Source organism: Pyrus communis, chromosome 1 (genome assembly GCF_963583255.1).
Source record: "Pyrus communis chromosome 1, drPyrComm1.1, whole genome shotgun sequence".
Taxonomy (NCBI): domain Eukaryota; kingdom Viridiplantae; phylum Streptophyta; class Magnoliopsida; order Rosales; family Rosaceae; genus Pyrus; species Pyrus communis.
Window position 1 is genome coordinate 2,026,343 of NC_084803.1, and position 16,324 is coordinate 2,042,666.

Below are 16,324 nucleotides of genomic sequence, written 5' to 3' on the forward strand. Positions count from 1 at the left end.
TGTACTCCTCTTTTAAGTCTTTCTTTTCTTCTCTTCTTGGTGACATGGAGTTTCTCAACTGAGGACTTCTTTTTGTTTCCAATTTACAATTGGTTTGACATCACGAAATGTGCCTCTCATTTTTCCTTAATTCTAATCTAATAGGGTGTTGTCTCTTATGTTTATTTGGTTTTAATTATAAGGGTATTGAAGTCTATTTAAGTGGTTTTTCTGCTATATTTGAAGGAATTTATAAAAAATGATATTTATGAAATTGAGTGTTAAATTTTGGCTATTATTGATAAATTCTCTAAATGTACTAACATATAAATAGGTAAATTATTTCCTATGAAAAGAAAAAAAATAGATACATTATTTTATATAATTTTTTTGACACAAATTATTTGTCTATGTTTCAAACGGAAAACACCATAATATTTTTATTTATATTACCCCTTGGTGATTGTTGGTAAAAAAAAAAAATATGAGAAAAGAAGCCTAATCAAATAATAGGTTAGTTGACATTTAATTGCATTGAAAACAATAAAATGCAACAATTAATTATTAATCATAAGTCAAACCAAATGCACGTTACATTCTATGAGGGTATTTTAGGAATACGAAGATTATAAAAACTGATATATCAAGCTTGTTAAGGAAATTTGTTTAGTTGGACTCTAATTAATGGGTTTAAGTCTGAAAAAATAGAACGCATTATGAGTCACATTTTACACCACAAATATCATATATAGTTTGCATTATTGACGTTTATTATTATTATCCATAAACATTTTCAGATAAGCGAGGTTTGACGAGGACTCGAAGTGGGGTGGATTTCACGTTCGATAGCCCCAGGCTCCCAGTCATATCAACAACTGCATTTTCTGGAGTTGAGATGTCATAAGCATGCAAAAAACTAGCCAGGGTTAACTGTATGACTTGAAGAGCAAAACCCATTCCAGGGCATATTCGTCTACCACCACCAAAGGGAATGAGCTGAAAATTGTGACCCTTCACATCGATATCCTTGTGGGTGGTAAGAAATCTCTCCGGCTTAAACTCCATCGGATCAACCCAAACCCGGGGGTCACTCTGGATCTTCCATAGGTTCATCATCAACCAAGTGTCCTTTGGGACATGGTATCCTCCTATTGTGCAGTCCTCGCTGAATTTTCTTATGCCAGAGAGTGGTGCCGGTGGGTACATACGCAGCGTTTCTTTGAAGATGGCTTGCAAGTACTCCAGGTTACTGATGTCTGATTCATTCACTAGCCTTCCTCTCCCAACATGCTTGTCTAGTTCTTCTTGAGCTTTCACCAAGGTGTGACGGTTGTTCAAAAGTAGCGAGAGTGCCCATGTCATAGTCACCATGGGTGTGTCACTGCCCCCAGCAATCACGGCCTGAAACATTATAATTTCAATTAGGATGCTCTATACAATTTAAAAACTGATAATTGCAATTTATAGATATGAATTCAATGTTATCATTCAAATTAATTTAGAGAATATGTATCTACATACCAAACATGTCGCTTTATTGACTGTATCAGCGTCAAATCCTACAACATCTGCTCCATTGAGGATTGAAAGCATTACATCCATGAAATCCTGCTCTTGGCCTTGAGTTCTTCTCTGCTTGTGCTCCTCCAACCATTCCACAACAATACGATCTAGCTCTTTCGCTGTTCTTCTCATCGCTTTCTCGTGCCCACCTATATCTAGCCGCCTAAGCCACGGAACAGCATCCCCTAACACAAACAATCCCATGTAGTGAAACATATCCCTTATGACGTTTTGGCACCGCCGCGCCTTCTTTTCGTCGCTCAAACTACCATTCATAACGTTGAAGTAACGCTTTCCAGCAACCATTCGAAACACCACATTTAGTGTCAAATCCCCGAACCACTCCTTCATCTCCACCAAAATTTCTCCTGAGCCTCCTTTTCTTTTGATCCACAGCTTGTACAACTCTTTCAAGCTCATCTCTACTTCGGACACTCGAACATGTTTGAGCAGCTCCAGCCTGCTGTTTGAGAGTAGCTCGTGGGTTGCTATTTTCCGTATTTCACGCCAATACGGACCATAGGGGCTATACGCCACCAAGGCTCCGTTGTAGCTCAAGTGTTCAACGCCTACGATTTTGGGACGGGAGGAAACAGCCAAGTCATTGGTGGTGAAGCACTCCTTCGCCGCCTCCCAACAATTTACCACAAGGGCTGAGTTGAGGCCCACATTTATGGAAAAAACCGGTCCATACTTGTCCACCAAGCCTCCCAAAAGTATATGGGGAAGCTCGGGTCCTGCCAACAAGTGGATGTGCCCTAACAGAGGCCATCCACCCACAACCTTCGGTGCTTTGGGAAGCGAGGCAGCAGCTCTAGACTTCCTGTTTATGATCAAGTAGGAAAGCACAAGTATGGCAAGGATTCCAGCTATGGCAGTATTTAGGTATGGGAGATGGAATTCCATTGTTGCTGGAAGGATCAGTTATCTGTGGCTTTTTGGAGATTGGCTAATCGTACAACTTCTTTATCAATGTAGTGTTTGTTTGTAAATTGTATCCATCAGTAATAATGTCTTTACATCACATCACAATTCACTAATTAACTTCTGGAAGGACCAGTTATCACTTCAGAATAGACATATTCAATTATTGTAGTATGGTTACCTTCAGTTACCTACGAACTTAGACTTTGAGATACGGAAACATAAGATTCGTGGCTGAAATTTTGATGACTCACGTGGAGAGCTGATCACCATTTAAAATATGGAAAAGCATAGAGCAAATGGAGATAGCATTTAAAATTTCTTTTATATGATCGATATTTCTAAGAAAATATAAAATAAAATAAAAAATTTGAGACATATATAGAAATAAAGGATGAAGTCTAAACTTTATCTTATATCAGAAGAATTTTAAGTTTAGGTTAAAATCGATAGATATTACTGATATTTCTGACATATCTGTTAAATATCTGAGAAACTCTTATTTCGTCCAAACTAATGTTTGACAACCTTAAAGTTTTATTTTAAATTTTCATTATTTTAATCAAAAGCAACCAATATTGATATCGATATATTTGTTGATATTTTCACGGATACTGATATTTTAAATACTAGTTGGAGAACGGCAAGGACAAAGCAAGCCAAGGCAATTGTCCCTTTGCAAAGTAATTGTCTTTGTCCCACTCCACCCATTTGACAAGGCGATTAATATTCACAATTTTTTTTTTAATGTCTTGTACATGTGAACTTTTGTAAGTTTATTCTTTAAAAAATAAAATTTCATACCTAACTCCAATGATTTAATTTCAAATACAAAGCAAAGTATAGCTTTACAACAAATATAATTAATTAAAAATAAAAGGCTAATGAAGAAAGTGGTTGGATATTTATATTTTTTTTTTATTTTTAGCGGTTAGATTAATCCTGACAGTTTGATTTTTCTTATAATAAAATCTGACGCACCACAATGTGCCATGTGGCATAATCGTAACTTTATCACTTTTTTTTTTTTACCGTTAAATAAAAGTCCAGATCATAAGGTTCTTGGGTTCTTTAGTTGAAGCTGCTGCAGCGAGTCGCACGATACCAGAAGTTGTTGGCCCACTCACCGAGATGCACGGTATTACACGCGCCAGAAATAACATATAGCAGAACGTGGCTGGCGGAAGGCCGGGCTTGATTAGGGGCAATTGGGCGGGCTTTTGTGGCCCACGAATTGCCATCCTTCTTTTAACCCGCTCGAGGTGGTTTCTGAAGTTAAAGGGCAACTGAGAAGCCCTCGCCCTTGCCCTTGGAAATGGATGGAATTGCTCTTATAGGTGCAGCTGGCAGGATCGATCGGAAATCAAACTGTTAAACCACTTTATTGAGTGAAGACTTTTATCATTTTGTTTTGAACTTTTATCATCTAACAAAGTTTGATTTTATAGTGAAACTTCAATTTTTTTAATGGTATTAGAGTAAGGTGTTCCGCGTGTGAAGCTTGACACCCACACGTGCTCTATGTCTTCCAATTTCTGTTATCCATGTGTTAAACTTAAAAATTCGTCACACATGAGAAGACGAGTTAAGAGTATCAATCTCACCTAAAAATAAAAAATAAAATAAAAAAAGAACTTTACATGTGCTTACGGACAATCTTCTTAACTATTAAATAAACCATCCATCAAATTGGTGTTAAAATGTATAGGGGGAGCAAATCTTAGTAATTTTTAATTTGAGATTCGAATGTGGGAAAATGATTTATTGATAATAACATCGAACAGAGCAAATGGTTAGTGCCAATAAACTACTCAAAATACAATTGTAAATTAAAAGCAACAAACCAACTACCATATAAGTTTATAAAATATCATTCAATAGCTAAACAAGGAAGAGAATTGCTGATGTATCTGCTTGTCATGCTTTAATTAATTTTTAGTTATAAATTCTCTATTCTAAAGACAAATAATAAGCCCGGTGTTTATTTTTCTTTTAAATTATTGAGTTTGAAGTATTAATTTCAAAATTGTAAGTTCTAAAAGATTTAAGGGTGAAATGTCCAAAATCAATGCAAAATGAGCATATTATGGATAGTACAATGGTGACAAGATTCAAAGTAAAGCAAATTCATATCCAACATGTATGCGATATTACTTGTAATTGGACGTGGACTACAGCAAAGCAATTTTTTCAAAGACTGTATAGCGGAAGCTAACTAAACTCCCCAACTCACGACCGCAAAACTAAACATAAATTCATGAAAACATAGAGGTCCAAATGGAGTGAAATCAGAAAACGATAGAAGCGAAAATTCAGACTGAAATGATGAACAAAGTCAATAATACTGAACATACATAAGTTCAATAATTCACCTGACTTGGCGTTGGTGGTGGTGCTTAATTCAGAAATCGTAATCTCGATCTCTGTCTGTAGTTTCGTCCAGACTCCATGCCCATTTTCTGAGCAAAAGAGGGGCCGCATCATGCACGGAACCGCATTTCACAATTTTCCATTGACTTATTCCATCACGCTTATTTTTCTTCATATCTTCATTTCAATCTTTTCACTCGGTCGTCGGTGGCCTTTTAACTACGATTTCTTTTTGGTCAGACATTTTTAAATCTTATGGGGGCCCTTTGTTGATATAATCATGTAGGCTTATATGGGAAGAGATTCTCTACGGATCTCTTCCACCAAGGCCATTGGATCAAGTGATCCGAACTTTTGAAATTTCATCCAATGGTAAAAAATTATTATAGCTTTTAAAGTATCAAAACAGGTGAGTCATTGGATGAAATTTCAAAGGTCCAGATCACTTGATCCGATGACCTTAGTGGAAGAGATCCGAAGAGGATCTCTTCTCGGCTTATATAACTTGACATGCAGGGCCCGACATTGGGATAATTCAGGCTCCCAATTTGAAACAAAGTACATACTTATGAAACCGAACATGTTTCCGATTTGAAACAATTCTCAACATCCTCACAAACTGCTTTAAGTGTATCAATAATGCTTTTGAAACCACGAGCTAATCTGGGGTTCCACCCGTTCACCCAAAAGAAATCATCTGGGTTCCACCCCAAAACGAGTATGAGTGACCCAATTGCTTAAAAATCTCAGATTTTTGAGAACTTTGATGCAGGACAACTCCTTAATTACATCCTCACCAAAATTACATAGAACTCATGTGATTAGAGGTAGGAAGATATGAGTTGGAAAAGCATGTTAATAATCAATGTCAGCTCTTACGCCCCATGTTCTTAGATTATCCCCATAAGTGAAACTAACTGGATGGTCAGTATGCGAAGAGAGGTCTCCCTTATAGTTATAACACCACAAGAAGATAGGCAGAGTGGAAGGACAATTAATTGTGCTAGGCGTTAAGGATAGAAGTGAGTTGACCTAGGCGAGCCTCATTGTCTTGATGAACTTTTAGGTTTAGTATTATCCACCATCAACATCACCAATATTTTTCCAACTTAATCACATATTATTAGGGGTTGGGTTGTATGACAAAATGCCTCGGGTGAGATTAGGGGTTGGCTTCATCTTTCAACCTTAGGACTAGCTTGGTCTTTTTTAATAAACAAAAGTATTTGATAAATGACTTATTGTATATTTGGTTTAGGTTCATTACTGTGAGAATGTGAGGACAATTGGTTTTATGGTGGATCTTCAACTTTCTTATTTATTAATTACTTTAAGGGTAGTCCATCTCCATGGCGCTTAAAATCTTATAATGATACCTTATCGAACTCAACTAAGAAATCCATGATAGAGACTCCTCCTAGTAACCATCCCCGAATTCCATGGAGGTGTTCTTGTAAAGAAGGAAAAGTTCCAAACCAACTTGTATGAAGGCACCATGACTAGATAATCGGCTTATGTCCTTGAGAGTATGTCAAGGTTCGATTGCTTTAATTAGAGTGATCACTTGTCCAGGTAAAATTTGATGCATTATTTTAGGAGTGGGCTCCAACAAAGAGTTGCATGTAACTAAGGATAAATTACATAATTTATGTTATACCATGCATTTCCCTCTTAAGTTTCTGGTTAAAAAGAGACAAAATTAAGGGATACTTTGGATGCGGTCTCTAATCCTTAACATTATTTGATTAAAACCTTAATAGTATTCAAAGTTTGATCAAAGTCCCTTAACCTTGTACACCTCATTATATTACTATTAATATTTATATTTTTATAGTTTTAACATTAATTGTTTGATATTTTATGAGATTTATAATCCTATAAATTTAAAATCCCTCATATTAATACTATTAGAAACGGTTACAATAAAAAAATTCAAACATTTTGATTGAATAAATGAATAAAAACTATGCAAAAATAAGAAACAATAAATGGCAAAAGAATATATCCATAGTGTTAAAAAAAATTGGTACATTTCACATATAACAAAGTGGTACATTAATAAAGAAGAATGGGTACATTATAAATAAATTAGGGTACATATAAAAGATTAAAAAATTATGAGTACAAATGAATTTTTAAAAAATATTTTAATACATGGGTACAAAATAAAACTAAAAAGAAAATACTACAAATTAAAAAAAAAATGTTGCAAATTAAAAGTGGGTACAAACTAAAAATATAAATATATGATACATAGTTTAGGCATAAAACATAAATATACAATATGTAATTTTTCTATCATTGATTAAATATACAATGTCACGTGAAAGTGTACACATGGGTACAAACACAAATAAAACTTTAAAAAATATGGGCACAAAAAGAAACTAATATATGGGTACAAATAAAAAATGAAAAGAAAATTGGTACAAATTAAAAAATATTTGCAAATTAAAAATAGGTACAAACTAAAAATAAAAATATATGATAAAAAATTTAGCCATAAATATATATATACTAATTGTAACATTTTTAACACTAAAGGAATATATTTTAAAAATAAAAATATTTTATTATTCAAATAATTAATGATGTTATTAATACCAAGGACCTTGATAAAAAATTGAAAATGAATAGGATTTTAATTAATGGAGTAACAAAAAGAAGAATGTGAACCTAATTTCTCCCAAAATTAAACATGGAATCGAAAGTTACATGAAGTGATTGATATTGCACATTAGATATTTTCTTTCTCGACGTCTGCCTAAAAATTAAGAGGCAAATTAACATATATTAACTCTAGTGTTTAATTAAGTAACACTTGATTAATTTTAAAGCTTAATTAGCTAGCTACGGTCAAGTCATTTGAAGGTTGAGGTTATTGAGCACAGTCCACTCGGCACTTGGCCTTCCAAGAGTGAACTCTAGATTAAGGTACATATCCGACGATGCCAAGGAACTACAATCCAGCGTCGGCCCTTCCTTCAGGCTTTGAGCATACACATGACGGCGGCCTGAATCCTCTTCTTTCACCTATATATCAAATATAAATAAAATGTTATATATAAAGACACACACACACATATACACAAATTTCTTGTAAAATTTTGATATAGTAATTGTGATTATTTTTGCATACCTTGGTGCCATTTGATGGTGGAGAATGAGAATATGTCAAACCATGTCCATGTCTTAAATTAGAGCTCCCATTTGTGATCTCCGTCAAAGAAGGCCACAAACCTCTGCACACAAAATTATATTGTTAGTCATCAAACATAATCACACAAATATGACTTATGTCAGTTAGTTAGAACAATATTTTTGTTCTCATAAATTTAAGTTTAAATCGTTCTTTGCTTAAATCAAAGTAATTTCCGATATATGTTGTGTTATAGAAAAAACATATACACAATAATTGTAAAATTAAAGGCCCTTATCTGTTTTACTTTTATGGGTAAGAAAATGTGACTTTGCCCTACCTAACGCAATCAACAAAATGCATGTCAAGCCACTTTGTTACCGGCAACTGAGATCTAGCAACTGAGATTCTAAGAAGAGCAGGACTCAGACGTCCTGTGCAACAACAGCATTATTTCTCCCTGCCATACATAATGGAGTCAACAAAATGCATCGATGTGGCCAAGTGGTTGGACATGCCTACCCCTAGCTAGCTAATCTATCCAAGGTCTTTGATTCTTTGTGATTTGTGTCAAATATCACAACCGTCGGATTTCAACAGCGTTGAGATTTGCAGTGAATTTCCTTGACTTTTGGTACACATTGGGATCATATCTAATACGCATTCACAATCCAACGGATGTGAGATGTGGAGATCGTTCTAAAGGACAGACGTAATACCTACATTCCCCATAAAAACCCTAGCTAATTAACTCCGTGTTCATCAAATTCATAGTGCTTTGAGACTTCAGCAATAAATATTTTTCTACACCATTAACAAAGACAGACAGCCACCATGTTGGACCAAAAGAAATTCCATCTCCAAGAGTACTAGCTTGTAAAAATTCGTGCATGTATGTTAACATTTGCAATCATTTACTAATACCACTTATTAACCAAGTAATTAATGCGAAGGATTTTGCTTATTGGTCTGACCTGAACTATGAATTTATTCTAATTCTAACTCACTATTTCGTGCTTAATCACCACTTAAACTGACCTTATACGCTTAACTTAGTGTTTTGTACAAGAAAAACAAATTAAAACTAGAGAACTCACCTATTAGCATTAGCTTCACAAGATAATTGTCCATTGACTTGAAGTGCTGGATTGATTCCTGGATTTTGACTCAAACCCATGTCTGTTTGCCCTTCATGACCTGCAACATTTATAATAGATTGAGCCAATGCCCTGGATTTATCAGACACCGAGCAAATAATTCAAGTGGACTGGCTACCTAACAACTACTGAACGTCAGTGCAGTTATATCCCGGCCCTCAACCATTTTTTTTGTTTTAGTTTGGGAGGACACAGTGGATCAAGTGATCGAAGTCCCACTCAGATCACCCCAAGCTCCCAAACAAAGAGATAATGGAAAGATAAATAAACAATAATATGGGTCCTTGTAAGATGAGAGGGCCGGATCGAAAATCTAATTACCTGTTCCTTTATTGTCAGTGCTCTTCACTGTTCTATACATCTGCATGAAAACACCCAAACGAAAAATAGAAGAAAAAAATTAGAGAAGATGAAAAATTAGAAAAGGTCCACATTTTCTGCAAGTACCCCCCCTAGATGCTTTTTTGTCCTCACCCTTTTGTTCTCTACCCCCCACTACAAATGAATCATACCCATATTGTAAAAATACAAATATGTTAAAAGGTACATTGATATAACAACTCTTTGAAAAATTACAAAGAAGGACCAATTTCATTATTTGTATGTTTGAAATCAAACAATTAAAAGAAGATTGAGGACACATGAGTAAGCAGTGATGATATAGCCCACCTGCAAGTGACTCTTCACGTGAGCAAGGGTTAGATCCTTCACATTCATCAACTCTAACACAGATTTTGGCGTTGCTCCTGCAGTCATATTTTTAATTTAATTAATTTACCAATTACATAAGAAACAAGAATTAGCATTGAAATAACTTTAATAATTAACTGTTTTCAAGGGGTTTTATCTTAATTTTTTGCAAGGGGTTTGATTCACTTTCTCCCAGTATAACTTGTAATTAATTGTTCTTGGAAATTAAATAGAAATGTGTAGAAATTAAAAAGATTTGTCGATTACTTTCATGGCCGCCAAGAAGCTGCACTGCATGAACGAAATGGGCATGGAGGGTTGTAGTCCACCGCATTCTTGGAGCTCTGATGCTTCTTTTCACACCACCAACCGTTCTCGCGCTTCTCTTGAACTCGTGGCCGTAGATTTGAGGGTGGTGGTGGTTGAAGTAATGATTACTGTTGAAGTTTCTTGGCATTTGGAGGGCTCGTGGAGGAGGACTAGCCATATGGTGATGATGATCTTTCCCTTCATCAAACCCTAAACTCAACTTTGGCTCCTCAACCGCCGAAGCACGATTGTAACTGCCACTCCTTTCAAGGTGATAGAAGCCATGTTCCTGACTCAAATCGCTTCCGCTGGTGCCGGAGTCGGTGGCTGAGCTCCTGTCTGTACTGTAAAGTGCTTTTCTCGTTACTCCGATATCGTATGGAAGATCATCCGCAGATGATGGAGGGCTGATCTGTAAAGAGAGATCAGGCAAGGGTAAAGAAATTTTTTTCATCATGCTAGGATTTGGACTCATGAGGTACACAGGGAGAAAAATGAGTGACAATGGTGAGGAACAATAAGAGAGATTCCTATAGCAAACAGGAAAGAGAGGGAGAAATGTGGAAATTAATAATATGAAGGAAAAAGGATTGAGAGGTATGATAATTATAGGGTCATGAGTGCCTTATGATTTGCATTGGGGTTGAGGAAGTGATCAGACATATAAATTAGTAAGTAGGTAGCCGGAGATAGGCTTTTTTAAGTAGGATCAAACAACTAGTCAGAGAGGGGGAGAGAGAGAGAGAGGGAAATGGAGAAAGTGAGAGAGTTTTTTTGGGATGAAGGGATGCAGGAAAAGTTAGTGAAAAGGGGAAGTTGTGTATTTAAGAGAGAGTGCAGAGGGATCAGAGACCTTTCCTGCTTTCCAGTTTCTACAGCTAGAGAGAGCCAGAGAGAGAGAGAAGCCTGGTCTTTTGGTATTTTGGTTTATGTTTTTTATGGTAGAGAATGAAAAGGAGGTGCCGGGATATAATGGAGGTTTCTGCAGGGACAGGGAATGGTTGGAATTCGAGAAAACAAATGGGGCACTGTTCAATGGAATATCGGAAACGGAATTGACTCTCTCTCTCTCTCTCTCTCTCTCTCTCTCTCTCTCTCTCTCTCTCTCTAGGTTTTGATGGATGTTATGTATGTATGGATGGATCGCGACCTGTTTAAATACGCTACTTACTCTTTTTGTTACTATCAGGTATAATTCTCGTTGAATTTTAATATTTTCCTTAAACTAGAATATTTCCATTTTATTCATGAACGAGGATTGACTGACCAGTACTGCAGCCCTTAGATTATCCACCGTTCAAAACTCCAGCTATGCCCTTATTCGTTTTCTTTCTTCCAGACGTGACAATTAACAATTATAGAAGGGAATATGTTTCTCACCACCGTCAAGAAATGGTGATACTCACCACTGTATATGAGTTTAAATTTTGAAATATGTATAGTAAATAAATAAAAATTTTAAAATTCAAAATTTAAATTCATTCAACATTAATAAATAAGATGGTGAGTATTATCACCACTTGAGGGTCATCTTTAGCTTCCATTACGGGGTGCAATTTGTTGGTTCTGATCAAAGTTTTGAGGCATGCATATGAGTATACTTCATGATTTCAGATTTGAATTCTCCGATCCGAGACGCTCGTAACTCGAAAACTAAACCCTTTTTCTCTTAGTCCTAGTGGATTCGTTTTGACTAGAAAATAAGAATATATAAGAGTAATGAAGGTTAAGGGAAACTAAATTTCTAAATTAAATGATGTGTTATTAATAGGAAATAAGCACGTTAATCACACTTAAGTAATAATCCAACAGATACTTAGTACTATGGTTTGGTGGTATTCCTCTTCACTTGTAAGTGAGAGGTCTTAGGTCCGAATCTCGTGGATGGCAAATTCGATACCAAATTAGGTTACTCATTGCATGGCTTAGCCGAACTTCACCTCGTCTTAGTGTAAAATATATTGTTGTACTCATCAATATCCACATCATTTGGTTTACAAAATTTAATTTAAAATTTTGATCTCCCTAGCATTATCCAAAAAATAATCAATGTAAAACTCGTTTTTCACTATATGAACTGGTTGTATCGCACAATAGTTTTTTGTTTCCAAGGCTAAGGGCCTAAGGCCAACCCTAACTCTTACTTAATCAACTCAATCAAACCGACTATATATACATTAATTGCCAGCTGATCTGGTGCTGCAGCCTCTGCCAATTCTCCCTCATAATATATTTGAAACCAGTTTAATTTGAACAATATATAGTCGCTGGTCCAAGTGGGCAATACCAGTTTGTCGATCATAATCGAGTTGTACGCGTGCGAACCCCATGAACAAATACCTTAGCTAACTACTTTATTTTTTTAATTAAGCTAATTAGTTAGTTCACTATATGATTAAATCATAGCTAATTAGAAATAACGAAATGATGAAGAAGGGAATGGAATATAAATGAGCACACACGCGCGCGCATATATAGATGAGTTGAGTTGAATTGAATTGAAGATGAGTATGAAGCACAGGATCGGCCCTGAGCAAAACTTGGATGGAGGCCTTTCATTTTTTTTTAATGTTATATTTCTTTATTATTATTTTTTTCAATTTTTTTCATCTATAAAGCTAAAATATTAAAGTTATTGCAACAAAAATAAGTTGTTTGATCAGCTAGGTTTTTTTTCCTTACCTTTAAAGGTCATGAGTTCGATACACGTTGGATGCGTTTTTGTTATCTCCTTTTTTAAGTTTACAAATTTGCAAAAGCTTAAAATAGCAAAGCAATATCACAAGGATTTGAATCCAGGACATGGGCTATAAGGAAGAAGAGCTAAACCGTTAGCGCTATAACCACAGATAAGATTGTCTTTTGCATCTAATCTATTTTATATACATTTGTATACATGTAATGAAAATTTAGAGACCCTTCTAAATCAGGGATCTTGTGCGGTGGCACCTTTTGCACACCTCAGGCCGCTCTGATGAAGCATAGAGGAGGTGTCAGAGTGGCTGGGGTGTCCGGCGACACCAGGGTCGCAGACCCACATGCATTTCTAAGTATTCAAGGTTTTCAAACATTCCTTATGCCACGCGCTCCACATGTACTTTAGTTCAATCACCTCCCTCCTTATTAGGATTGCATTAGTGAAGCATAAAACATGATGGAGCGAATTCAAGAACAGTTCGACAAATGCAAAATTGTTAGCAAGATTTAAGCATTGCAAATTTGGATTTTGAGCTCCTATTTAGACCGTAATAAGCTGGGATTGAAGATGAGAACGGTTCTTGCGTTTAAAGCACTGTTTTTCCTTGAGCTATAAGTTTTTTATACTAAGTTTCTTCGTTTACTAGATAAAACTTTTAAGGATACTTTCGAAATTTGGTTATTTTCATTTTTGTTTCCATTTAGATTGAGAATTGAGATAGGGTATGTAACCAACTTATTATGAGTTAGGGTTGTTATGTTTCATATTATTCATCCAATCTTTAATATTTCCTCATGCTTTTAATGGATTCTAGTCTTTTTTCTCTAAAATTAATGTGATTTCCTTTTGAGTGTCACATTGTGTCAAATAAAGTGCATTTTCTTGTTTATATATACTTGTGACTAACAATTTTCGTTGTACATGTCATAGCCTCATAAATGGTACCGTTTTCTCAATTATCGTCTAAAGAGCGCATCGCACATTATGAATAAGTATTACGTTAACTATAGTTTGTTATTAAACTAATATTGATTCAATGTATATGAATAATTAAACAATCACAACCTGATTGGTTTTTTAATGTCATGATGATCATTAAACATTGATTGAAAACATAATCATTTGCTGTTATGACATATTCACGGAAAAAAATCGTTATCATAATTAGATGGAAAGGAAGTGAAACCCTAGTGTGTGCTTCACAATATAGTGCTTCAATGTAAGCAAGGACCAGCGCGTGTGGAAACGAGAGCGTGTACAAGGAAGTGGATGAAGGTGAGGATGATAATTTCAAGGACTAGTATCTGTCCGATACACGGTCTTCGATCGTCCCCAATATTCCCTCTCCGTGTCCAAGTATTCCTTGGCCAAAACCCATCTGTCGAGCCCCACCCGCGCGTGGAATGCCACAAAATTAAAATTAGAAAAATACGCAAAACTCATCTCAGAGACCATATTCCTCGGCGTCAACATGGCTTCCGGTCACGTGACATATGGACGTGACTTTGTCTGGGCAATGGGCTCTTTGTTTGTTCTCTTCCATTGGTCTTTTATGCTTAATATTATAATATTACTTTCAACTCAAAAACCCATGACTTTTCCTATTCTTTATTATACGATTTGTTTAATTAGTTTATTAATCGTGATTACAGAAACAACAAGATGACTAGAAAACGTTAATCATTTGTTAATAGTTTTCGAAGCCACGGTCAGCGCCTGATGCGCTCGAGATTCTCGAAGAACAGAAAATTTTGTATTTCTTCTCTCTAATTATTTTAGTATTAAATTAATTAATTAAACTTAATTAAAAGTACATGATCACACACACACCTCGATGAATCATGATCACATATATATCCTCAATCCTCATCTTGTTGGAAGTATTGAGGGGAATATCCGGTCAACATGTCTCTCTACGGGTTCATTTGCAATGTTGTCAAATGCTTGGGGCCATTGCCATATTATTCCTTGAGTTATATTCCATGAGTTTGTCTCATAACACCATCTCCCTACCCTCTCATATTAATTACCTATTTTAATCTTCTGACCATATCCCTACTTTTTAATTAAGTCCCTTTTTGACAAGGACCCCAATTGGTTCCACGTTAAAATAATGCACATTCTAATATTTCATTTTCATATCATGCGCCACCTACCTCAAATATTATATACACTCCCTTGACCAGATATGTAAGGGGATTATTGATACAATCAGGCATATCTCCTCGTTATTAGTATTGTTCTCATCACGTGATAGATGTTGTTTGACGAGAGATACTAATAATGGAATATATTCATGTTACACCACATATTTTACTGATATACAAGTGAGGAACAACAATATGAACTTTGAATTCATGATTTAGATTTGCATGCCTAGTTGGCCTTAATATGCAGGACAAACCTTAATTTAGAAAAGTGACAGATAAACTACAAGCAATAGTACACTTTGCTAATTACTTAGAGATGCCTTCTTGTGTTAATTATTCCTTGCATTTTGTTAATTCCTGTTTTAGTGCATCCCAAGTTAGAAGCTGAACATAAATTTAACTTATAGCTTACCAAGACATGCATGTTCTTGTAAAGATATATGTTGCTTTTGTTTTACTGTTTATTTGCTTCTCAAAATAAAAATTATATATACAAATTTCTAATTAATGTTTTCATCTTTTCACGTGCACTAGACCAATAGTGTGTGAATGAAACCTAACCGTAATATTCTGGCAAACAGTTCAAGCTTAACAGGGTTAGGGTTACGGTTAGGGTTAATCTGGATTAGTTATCTTAATTTAAGGGCATTCTAAGAGCTAGCTAGCTAGAAGGTTCCTTAGCAAAATAGCTCTACTCTTAGAAATTTGGAAAGTAAAAAAACAGGGCAAGCCGACCCTTACCCATTTTTAATTACCAGGACTGAGTTAATTACTGTCTTATTGTTAGTAGAGGTAATTAAACTTGTACGTATAAAGTATGTAGTAATCAGGAGAATCATATTTTTATGAGAAGAATATTAGTTTCTTCATGGCGATTCGTGAGATTCGGATACAGCCATACAAGCATGTGTTGCTTTGAGATTTGAACATCGCCACCTTCTCCTTCTCTTCCTTTGAGTATCAATGAAACGACAAAAAAGAAAGGAAGGAATCACCGAAATCAACGCCGTTTAGGCTCACGTGCCCCATGACATTACATCATTTAAAGAATAAGACGATGCCAACACATCAACATGCATGCATGCATATATTGAATATTTATAGAAAAATGCTAATTAATTAGATTTAATTTGGTCATAGATAATATTTGAATTTATTGGGTTAGAATGCATACTTTAAAATTCGACGACAATATATTTGTAACGAGTTATTTACTTAATTGTGCATGTAACTCCATTGCAGTAGCAAATTTTTGTTGTCTCACTATGAACATTTGTACATATCTTATTATTTATAAAACTAAAAAGAGAAACAAATGTTATCGGTACTCTAAACACAAGCATGC

The 16,324-nt window shown here is 35.3% G+C and overlaps 2 protein-coding genes across 2 annotated transcripts; both read right to left on the reverse strand.

Annotated features, from left to right (window-relative positions):
• Positions 1–661: 661 nt before the first annotated feature.
• LOC137743793 (cytochrome P450 CYP82D47-like) lies at positions 662–2,527 on the reverse strand. The gene is made up of 2 exons (XM_068483734.1): positions 1,501–2,527; positions 662–1,380 (listed from the first exon to the last, which is right to left on the reverse strand). Exons 1-2 carry the CDS (start codon positions 2,446–2,448, stop codon positions 757–759), a joined length of 1,572 nt encoding a protein of 523 aa, XP_068339835.1. The 5' UTR covers positions 2,449–2,527; the 3' UTR covers positions 662–756.
• A 4,943-nt stretch (positions 2,528–7,470) lies between these two features.
• Positions 7,471–11,139, reverse strand: LOC137716241 (probable transcription factor KAN4). The gene is made up of 6 exons (XM_068455669.1): positions 10,090–11,139; positions 9,802–9,878; positions 9,454–9,493; positions 9,073–9,172; positions 7,976–8,078; positions 7,471–7,869 (listed from the first exon to the last, which is right to left on the reverse strand). Exons 1-6 carry the CDS (start codon positions 10,604–10,606, stop codon positions 7,693–7,695), a joined length of 1,014 nt encoding a protein of 337 aa, XP_068311770.1. The 5' UTR covers positions 10,607–11,139; the 3' UTR covers positions 7,471–7,692.
• Between the last annotated feature and the right edge of the window lie 5,185 nt (positions 11,140–16,324).

What these genes read in the sequence shown, in the direction of transcription:
- LOC137743793 (XM_068483734.1), bottom strand. Translation starts at nt 2,448, where the DNA reads ATGGAATTCCATCTCCCATACCTAAATACTGCCATAGCTGGAATCCTT. An exon ending in TCAATAAAGCGACATGTTTG is followed by an intron (nt 1,381 to 1,500) that starts GTATGTAGATAC and finishes ATAATGTTTCAG; the next exon opens with GCCGTGATTGCTGGGGGCAG.
- LOC137716241 (XM_068455669.1), bottom strand. Translation starts at nt 10,606, where the DNA reads ATGAGTCCAAATCCTAGCATGATGAAAAAAATTTCTTTACCCTTGCCT. An exon ending in GCTTCTTGGCGGCCATGAAA is followed by an intron (nt 9,879 to 10,089) that starts GTAATCGACAAA and finishes ATATGACTGCAG; the next exon opens with GAGCAACGCCAAAATCTGTG. An exon ending in TGTGAAGCTAATGCTAATAG is followed by an intron (nt 8,079 to 9,072) that starts GTGAGTTCTCTA and finishes TTTTGTGTGCAG; the next exon opens with AGGTTTGTGGCCTTCTTTGA.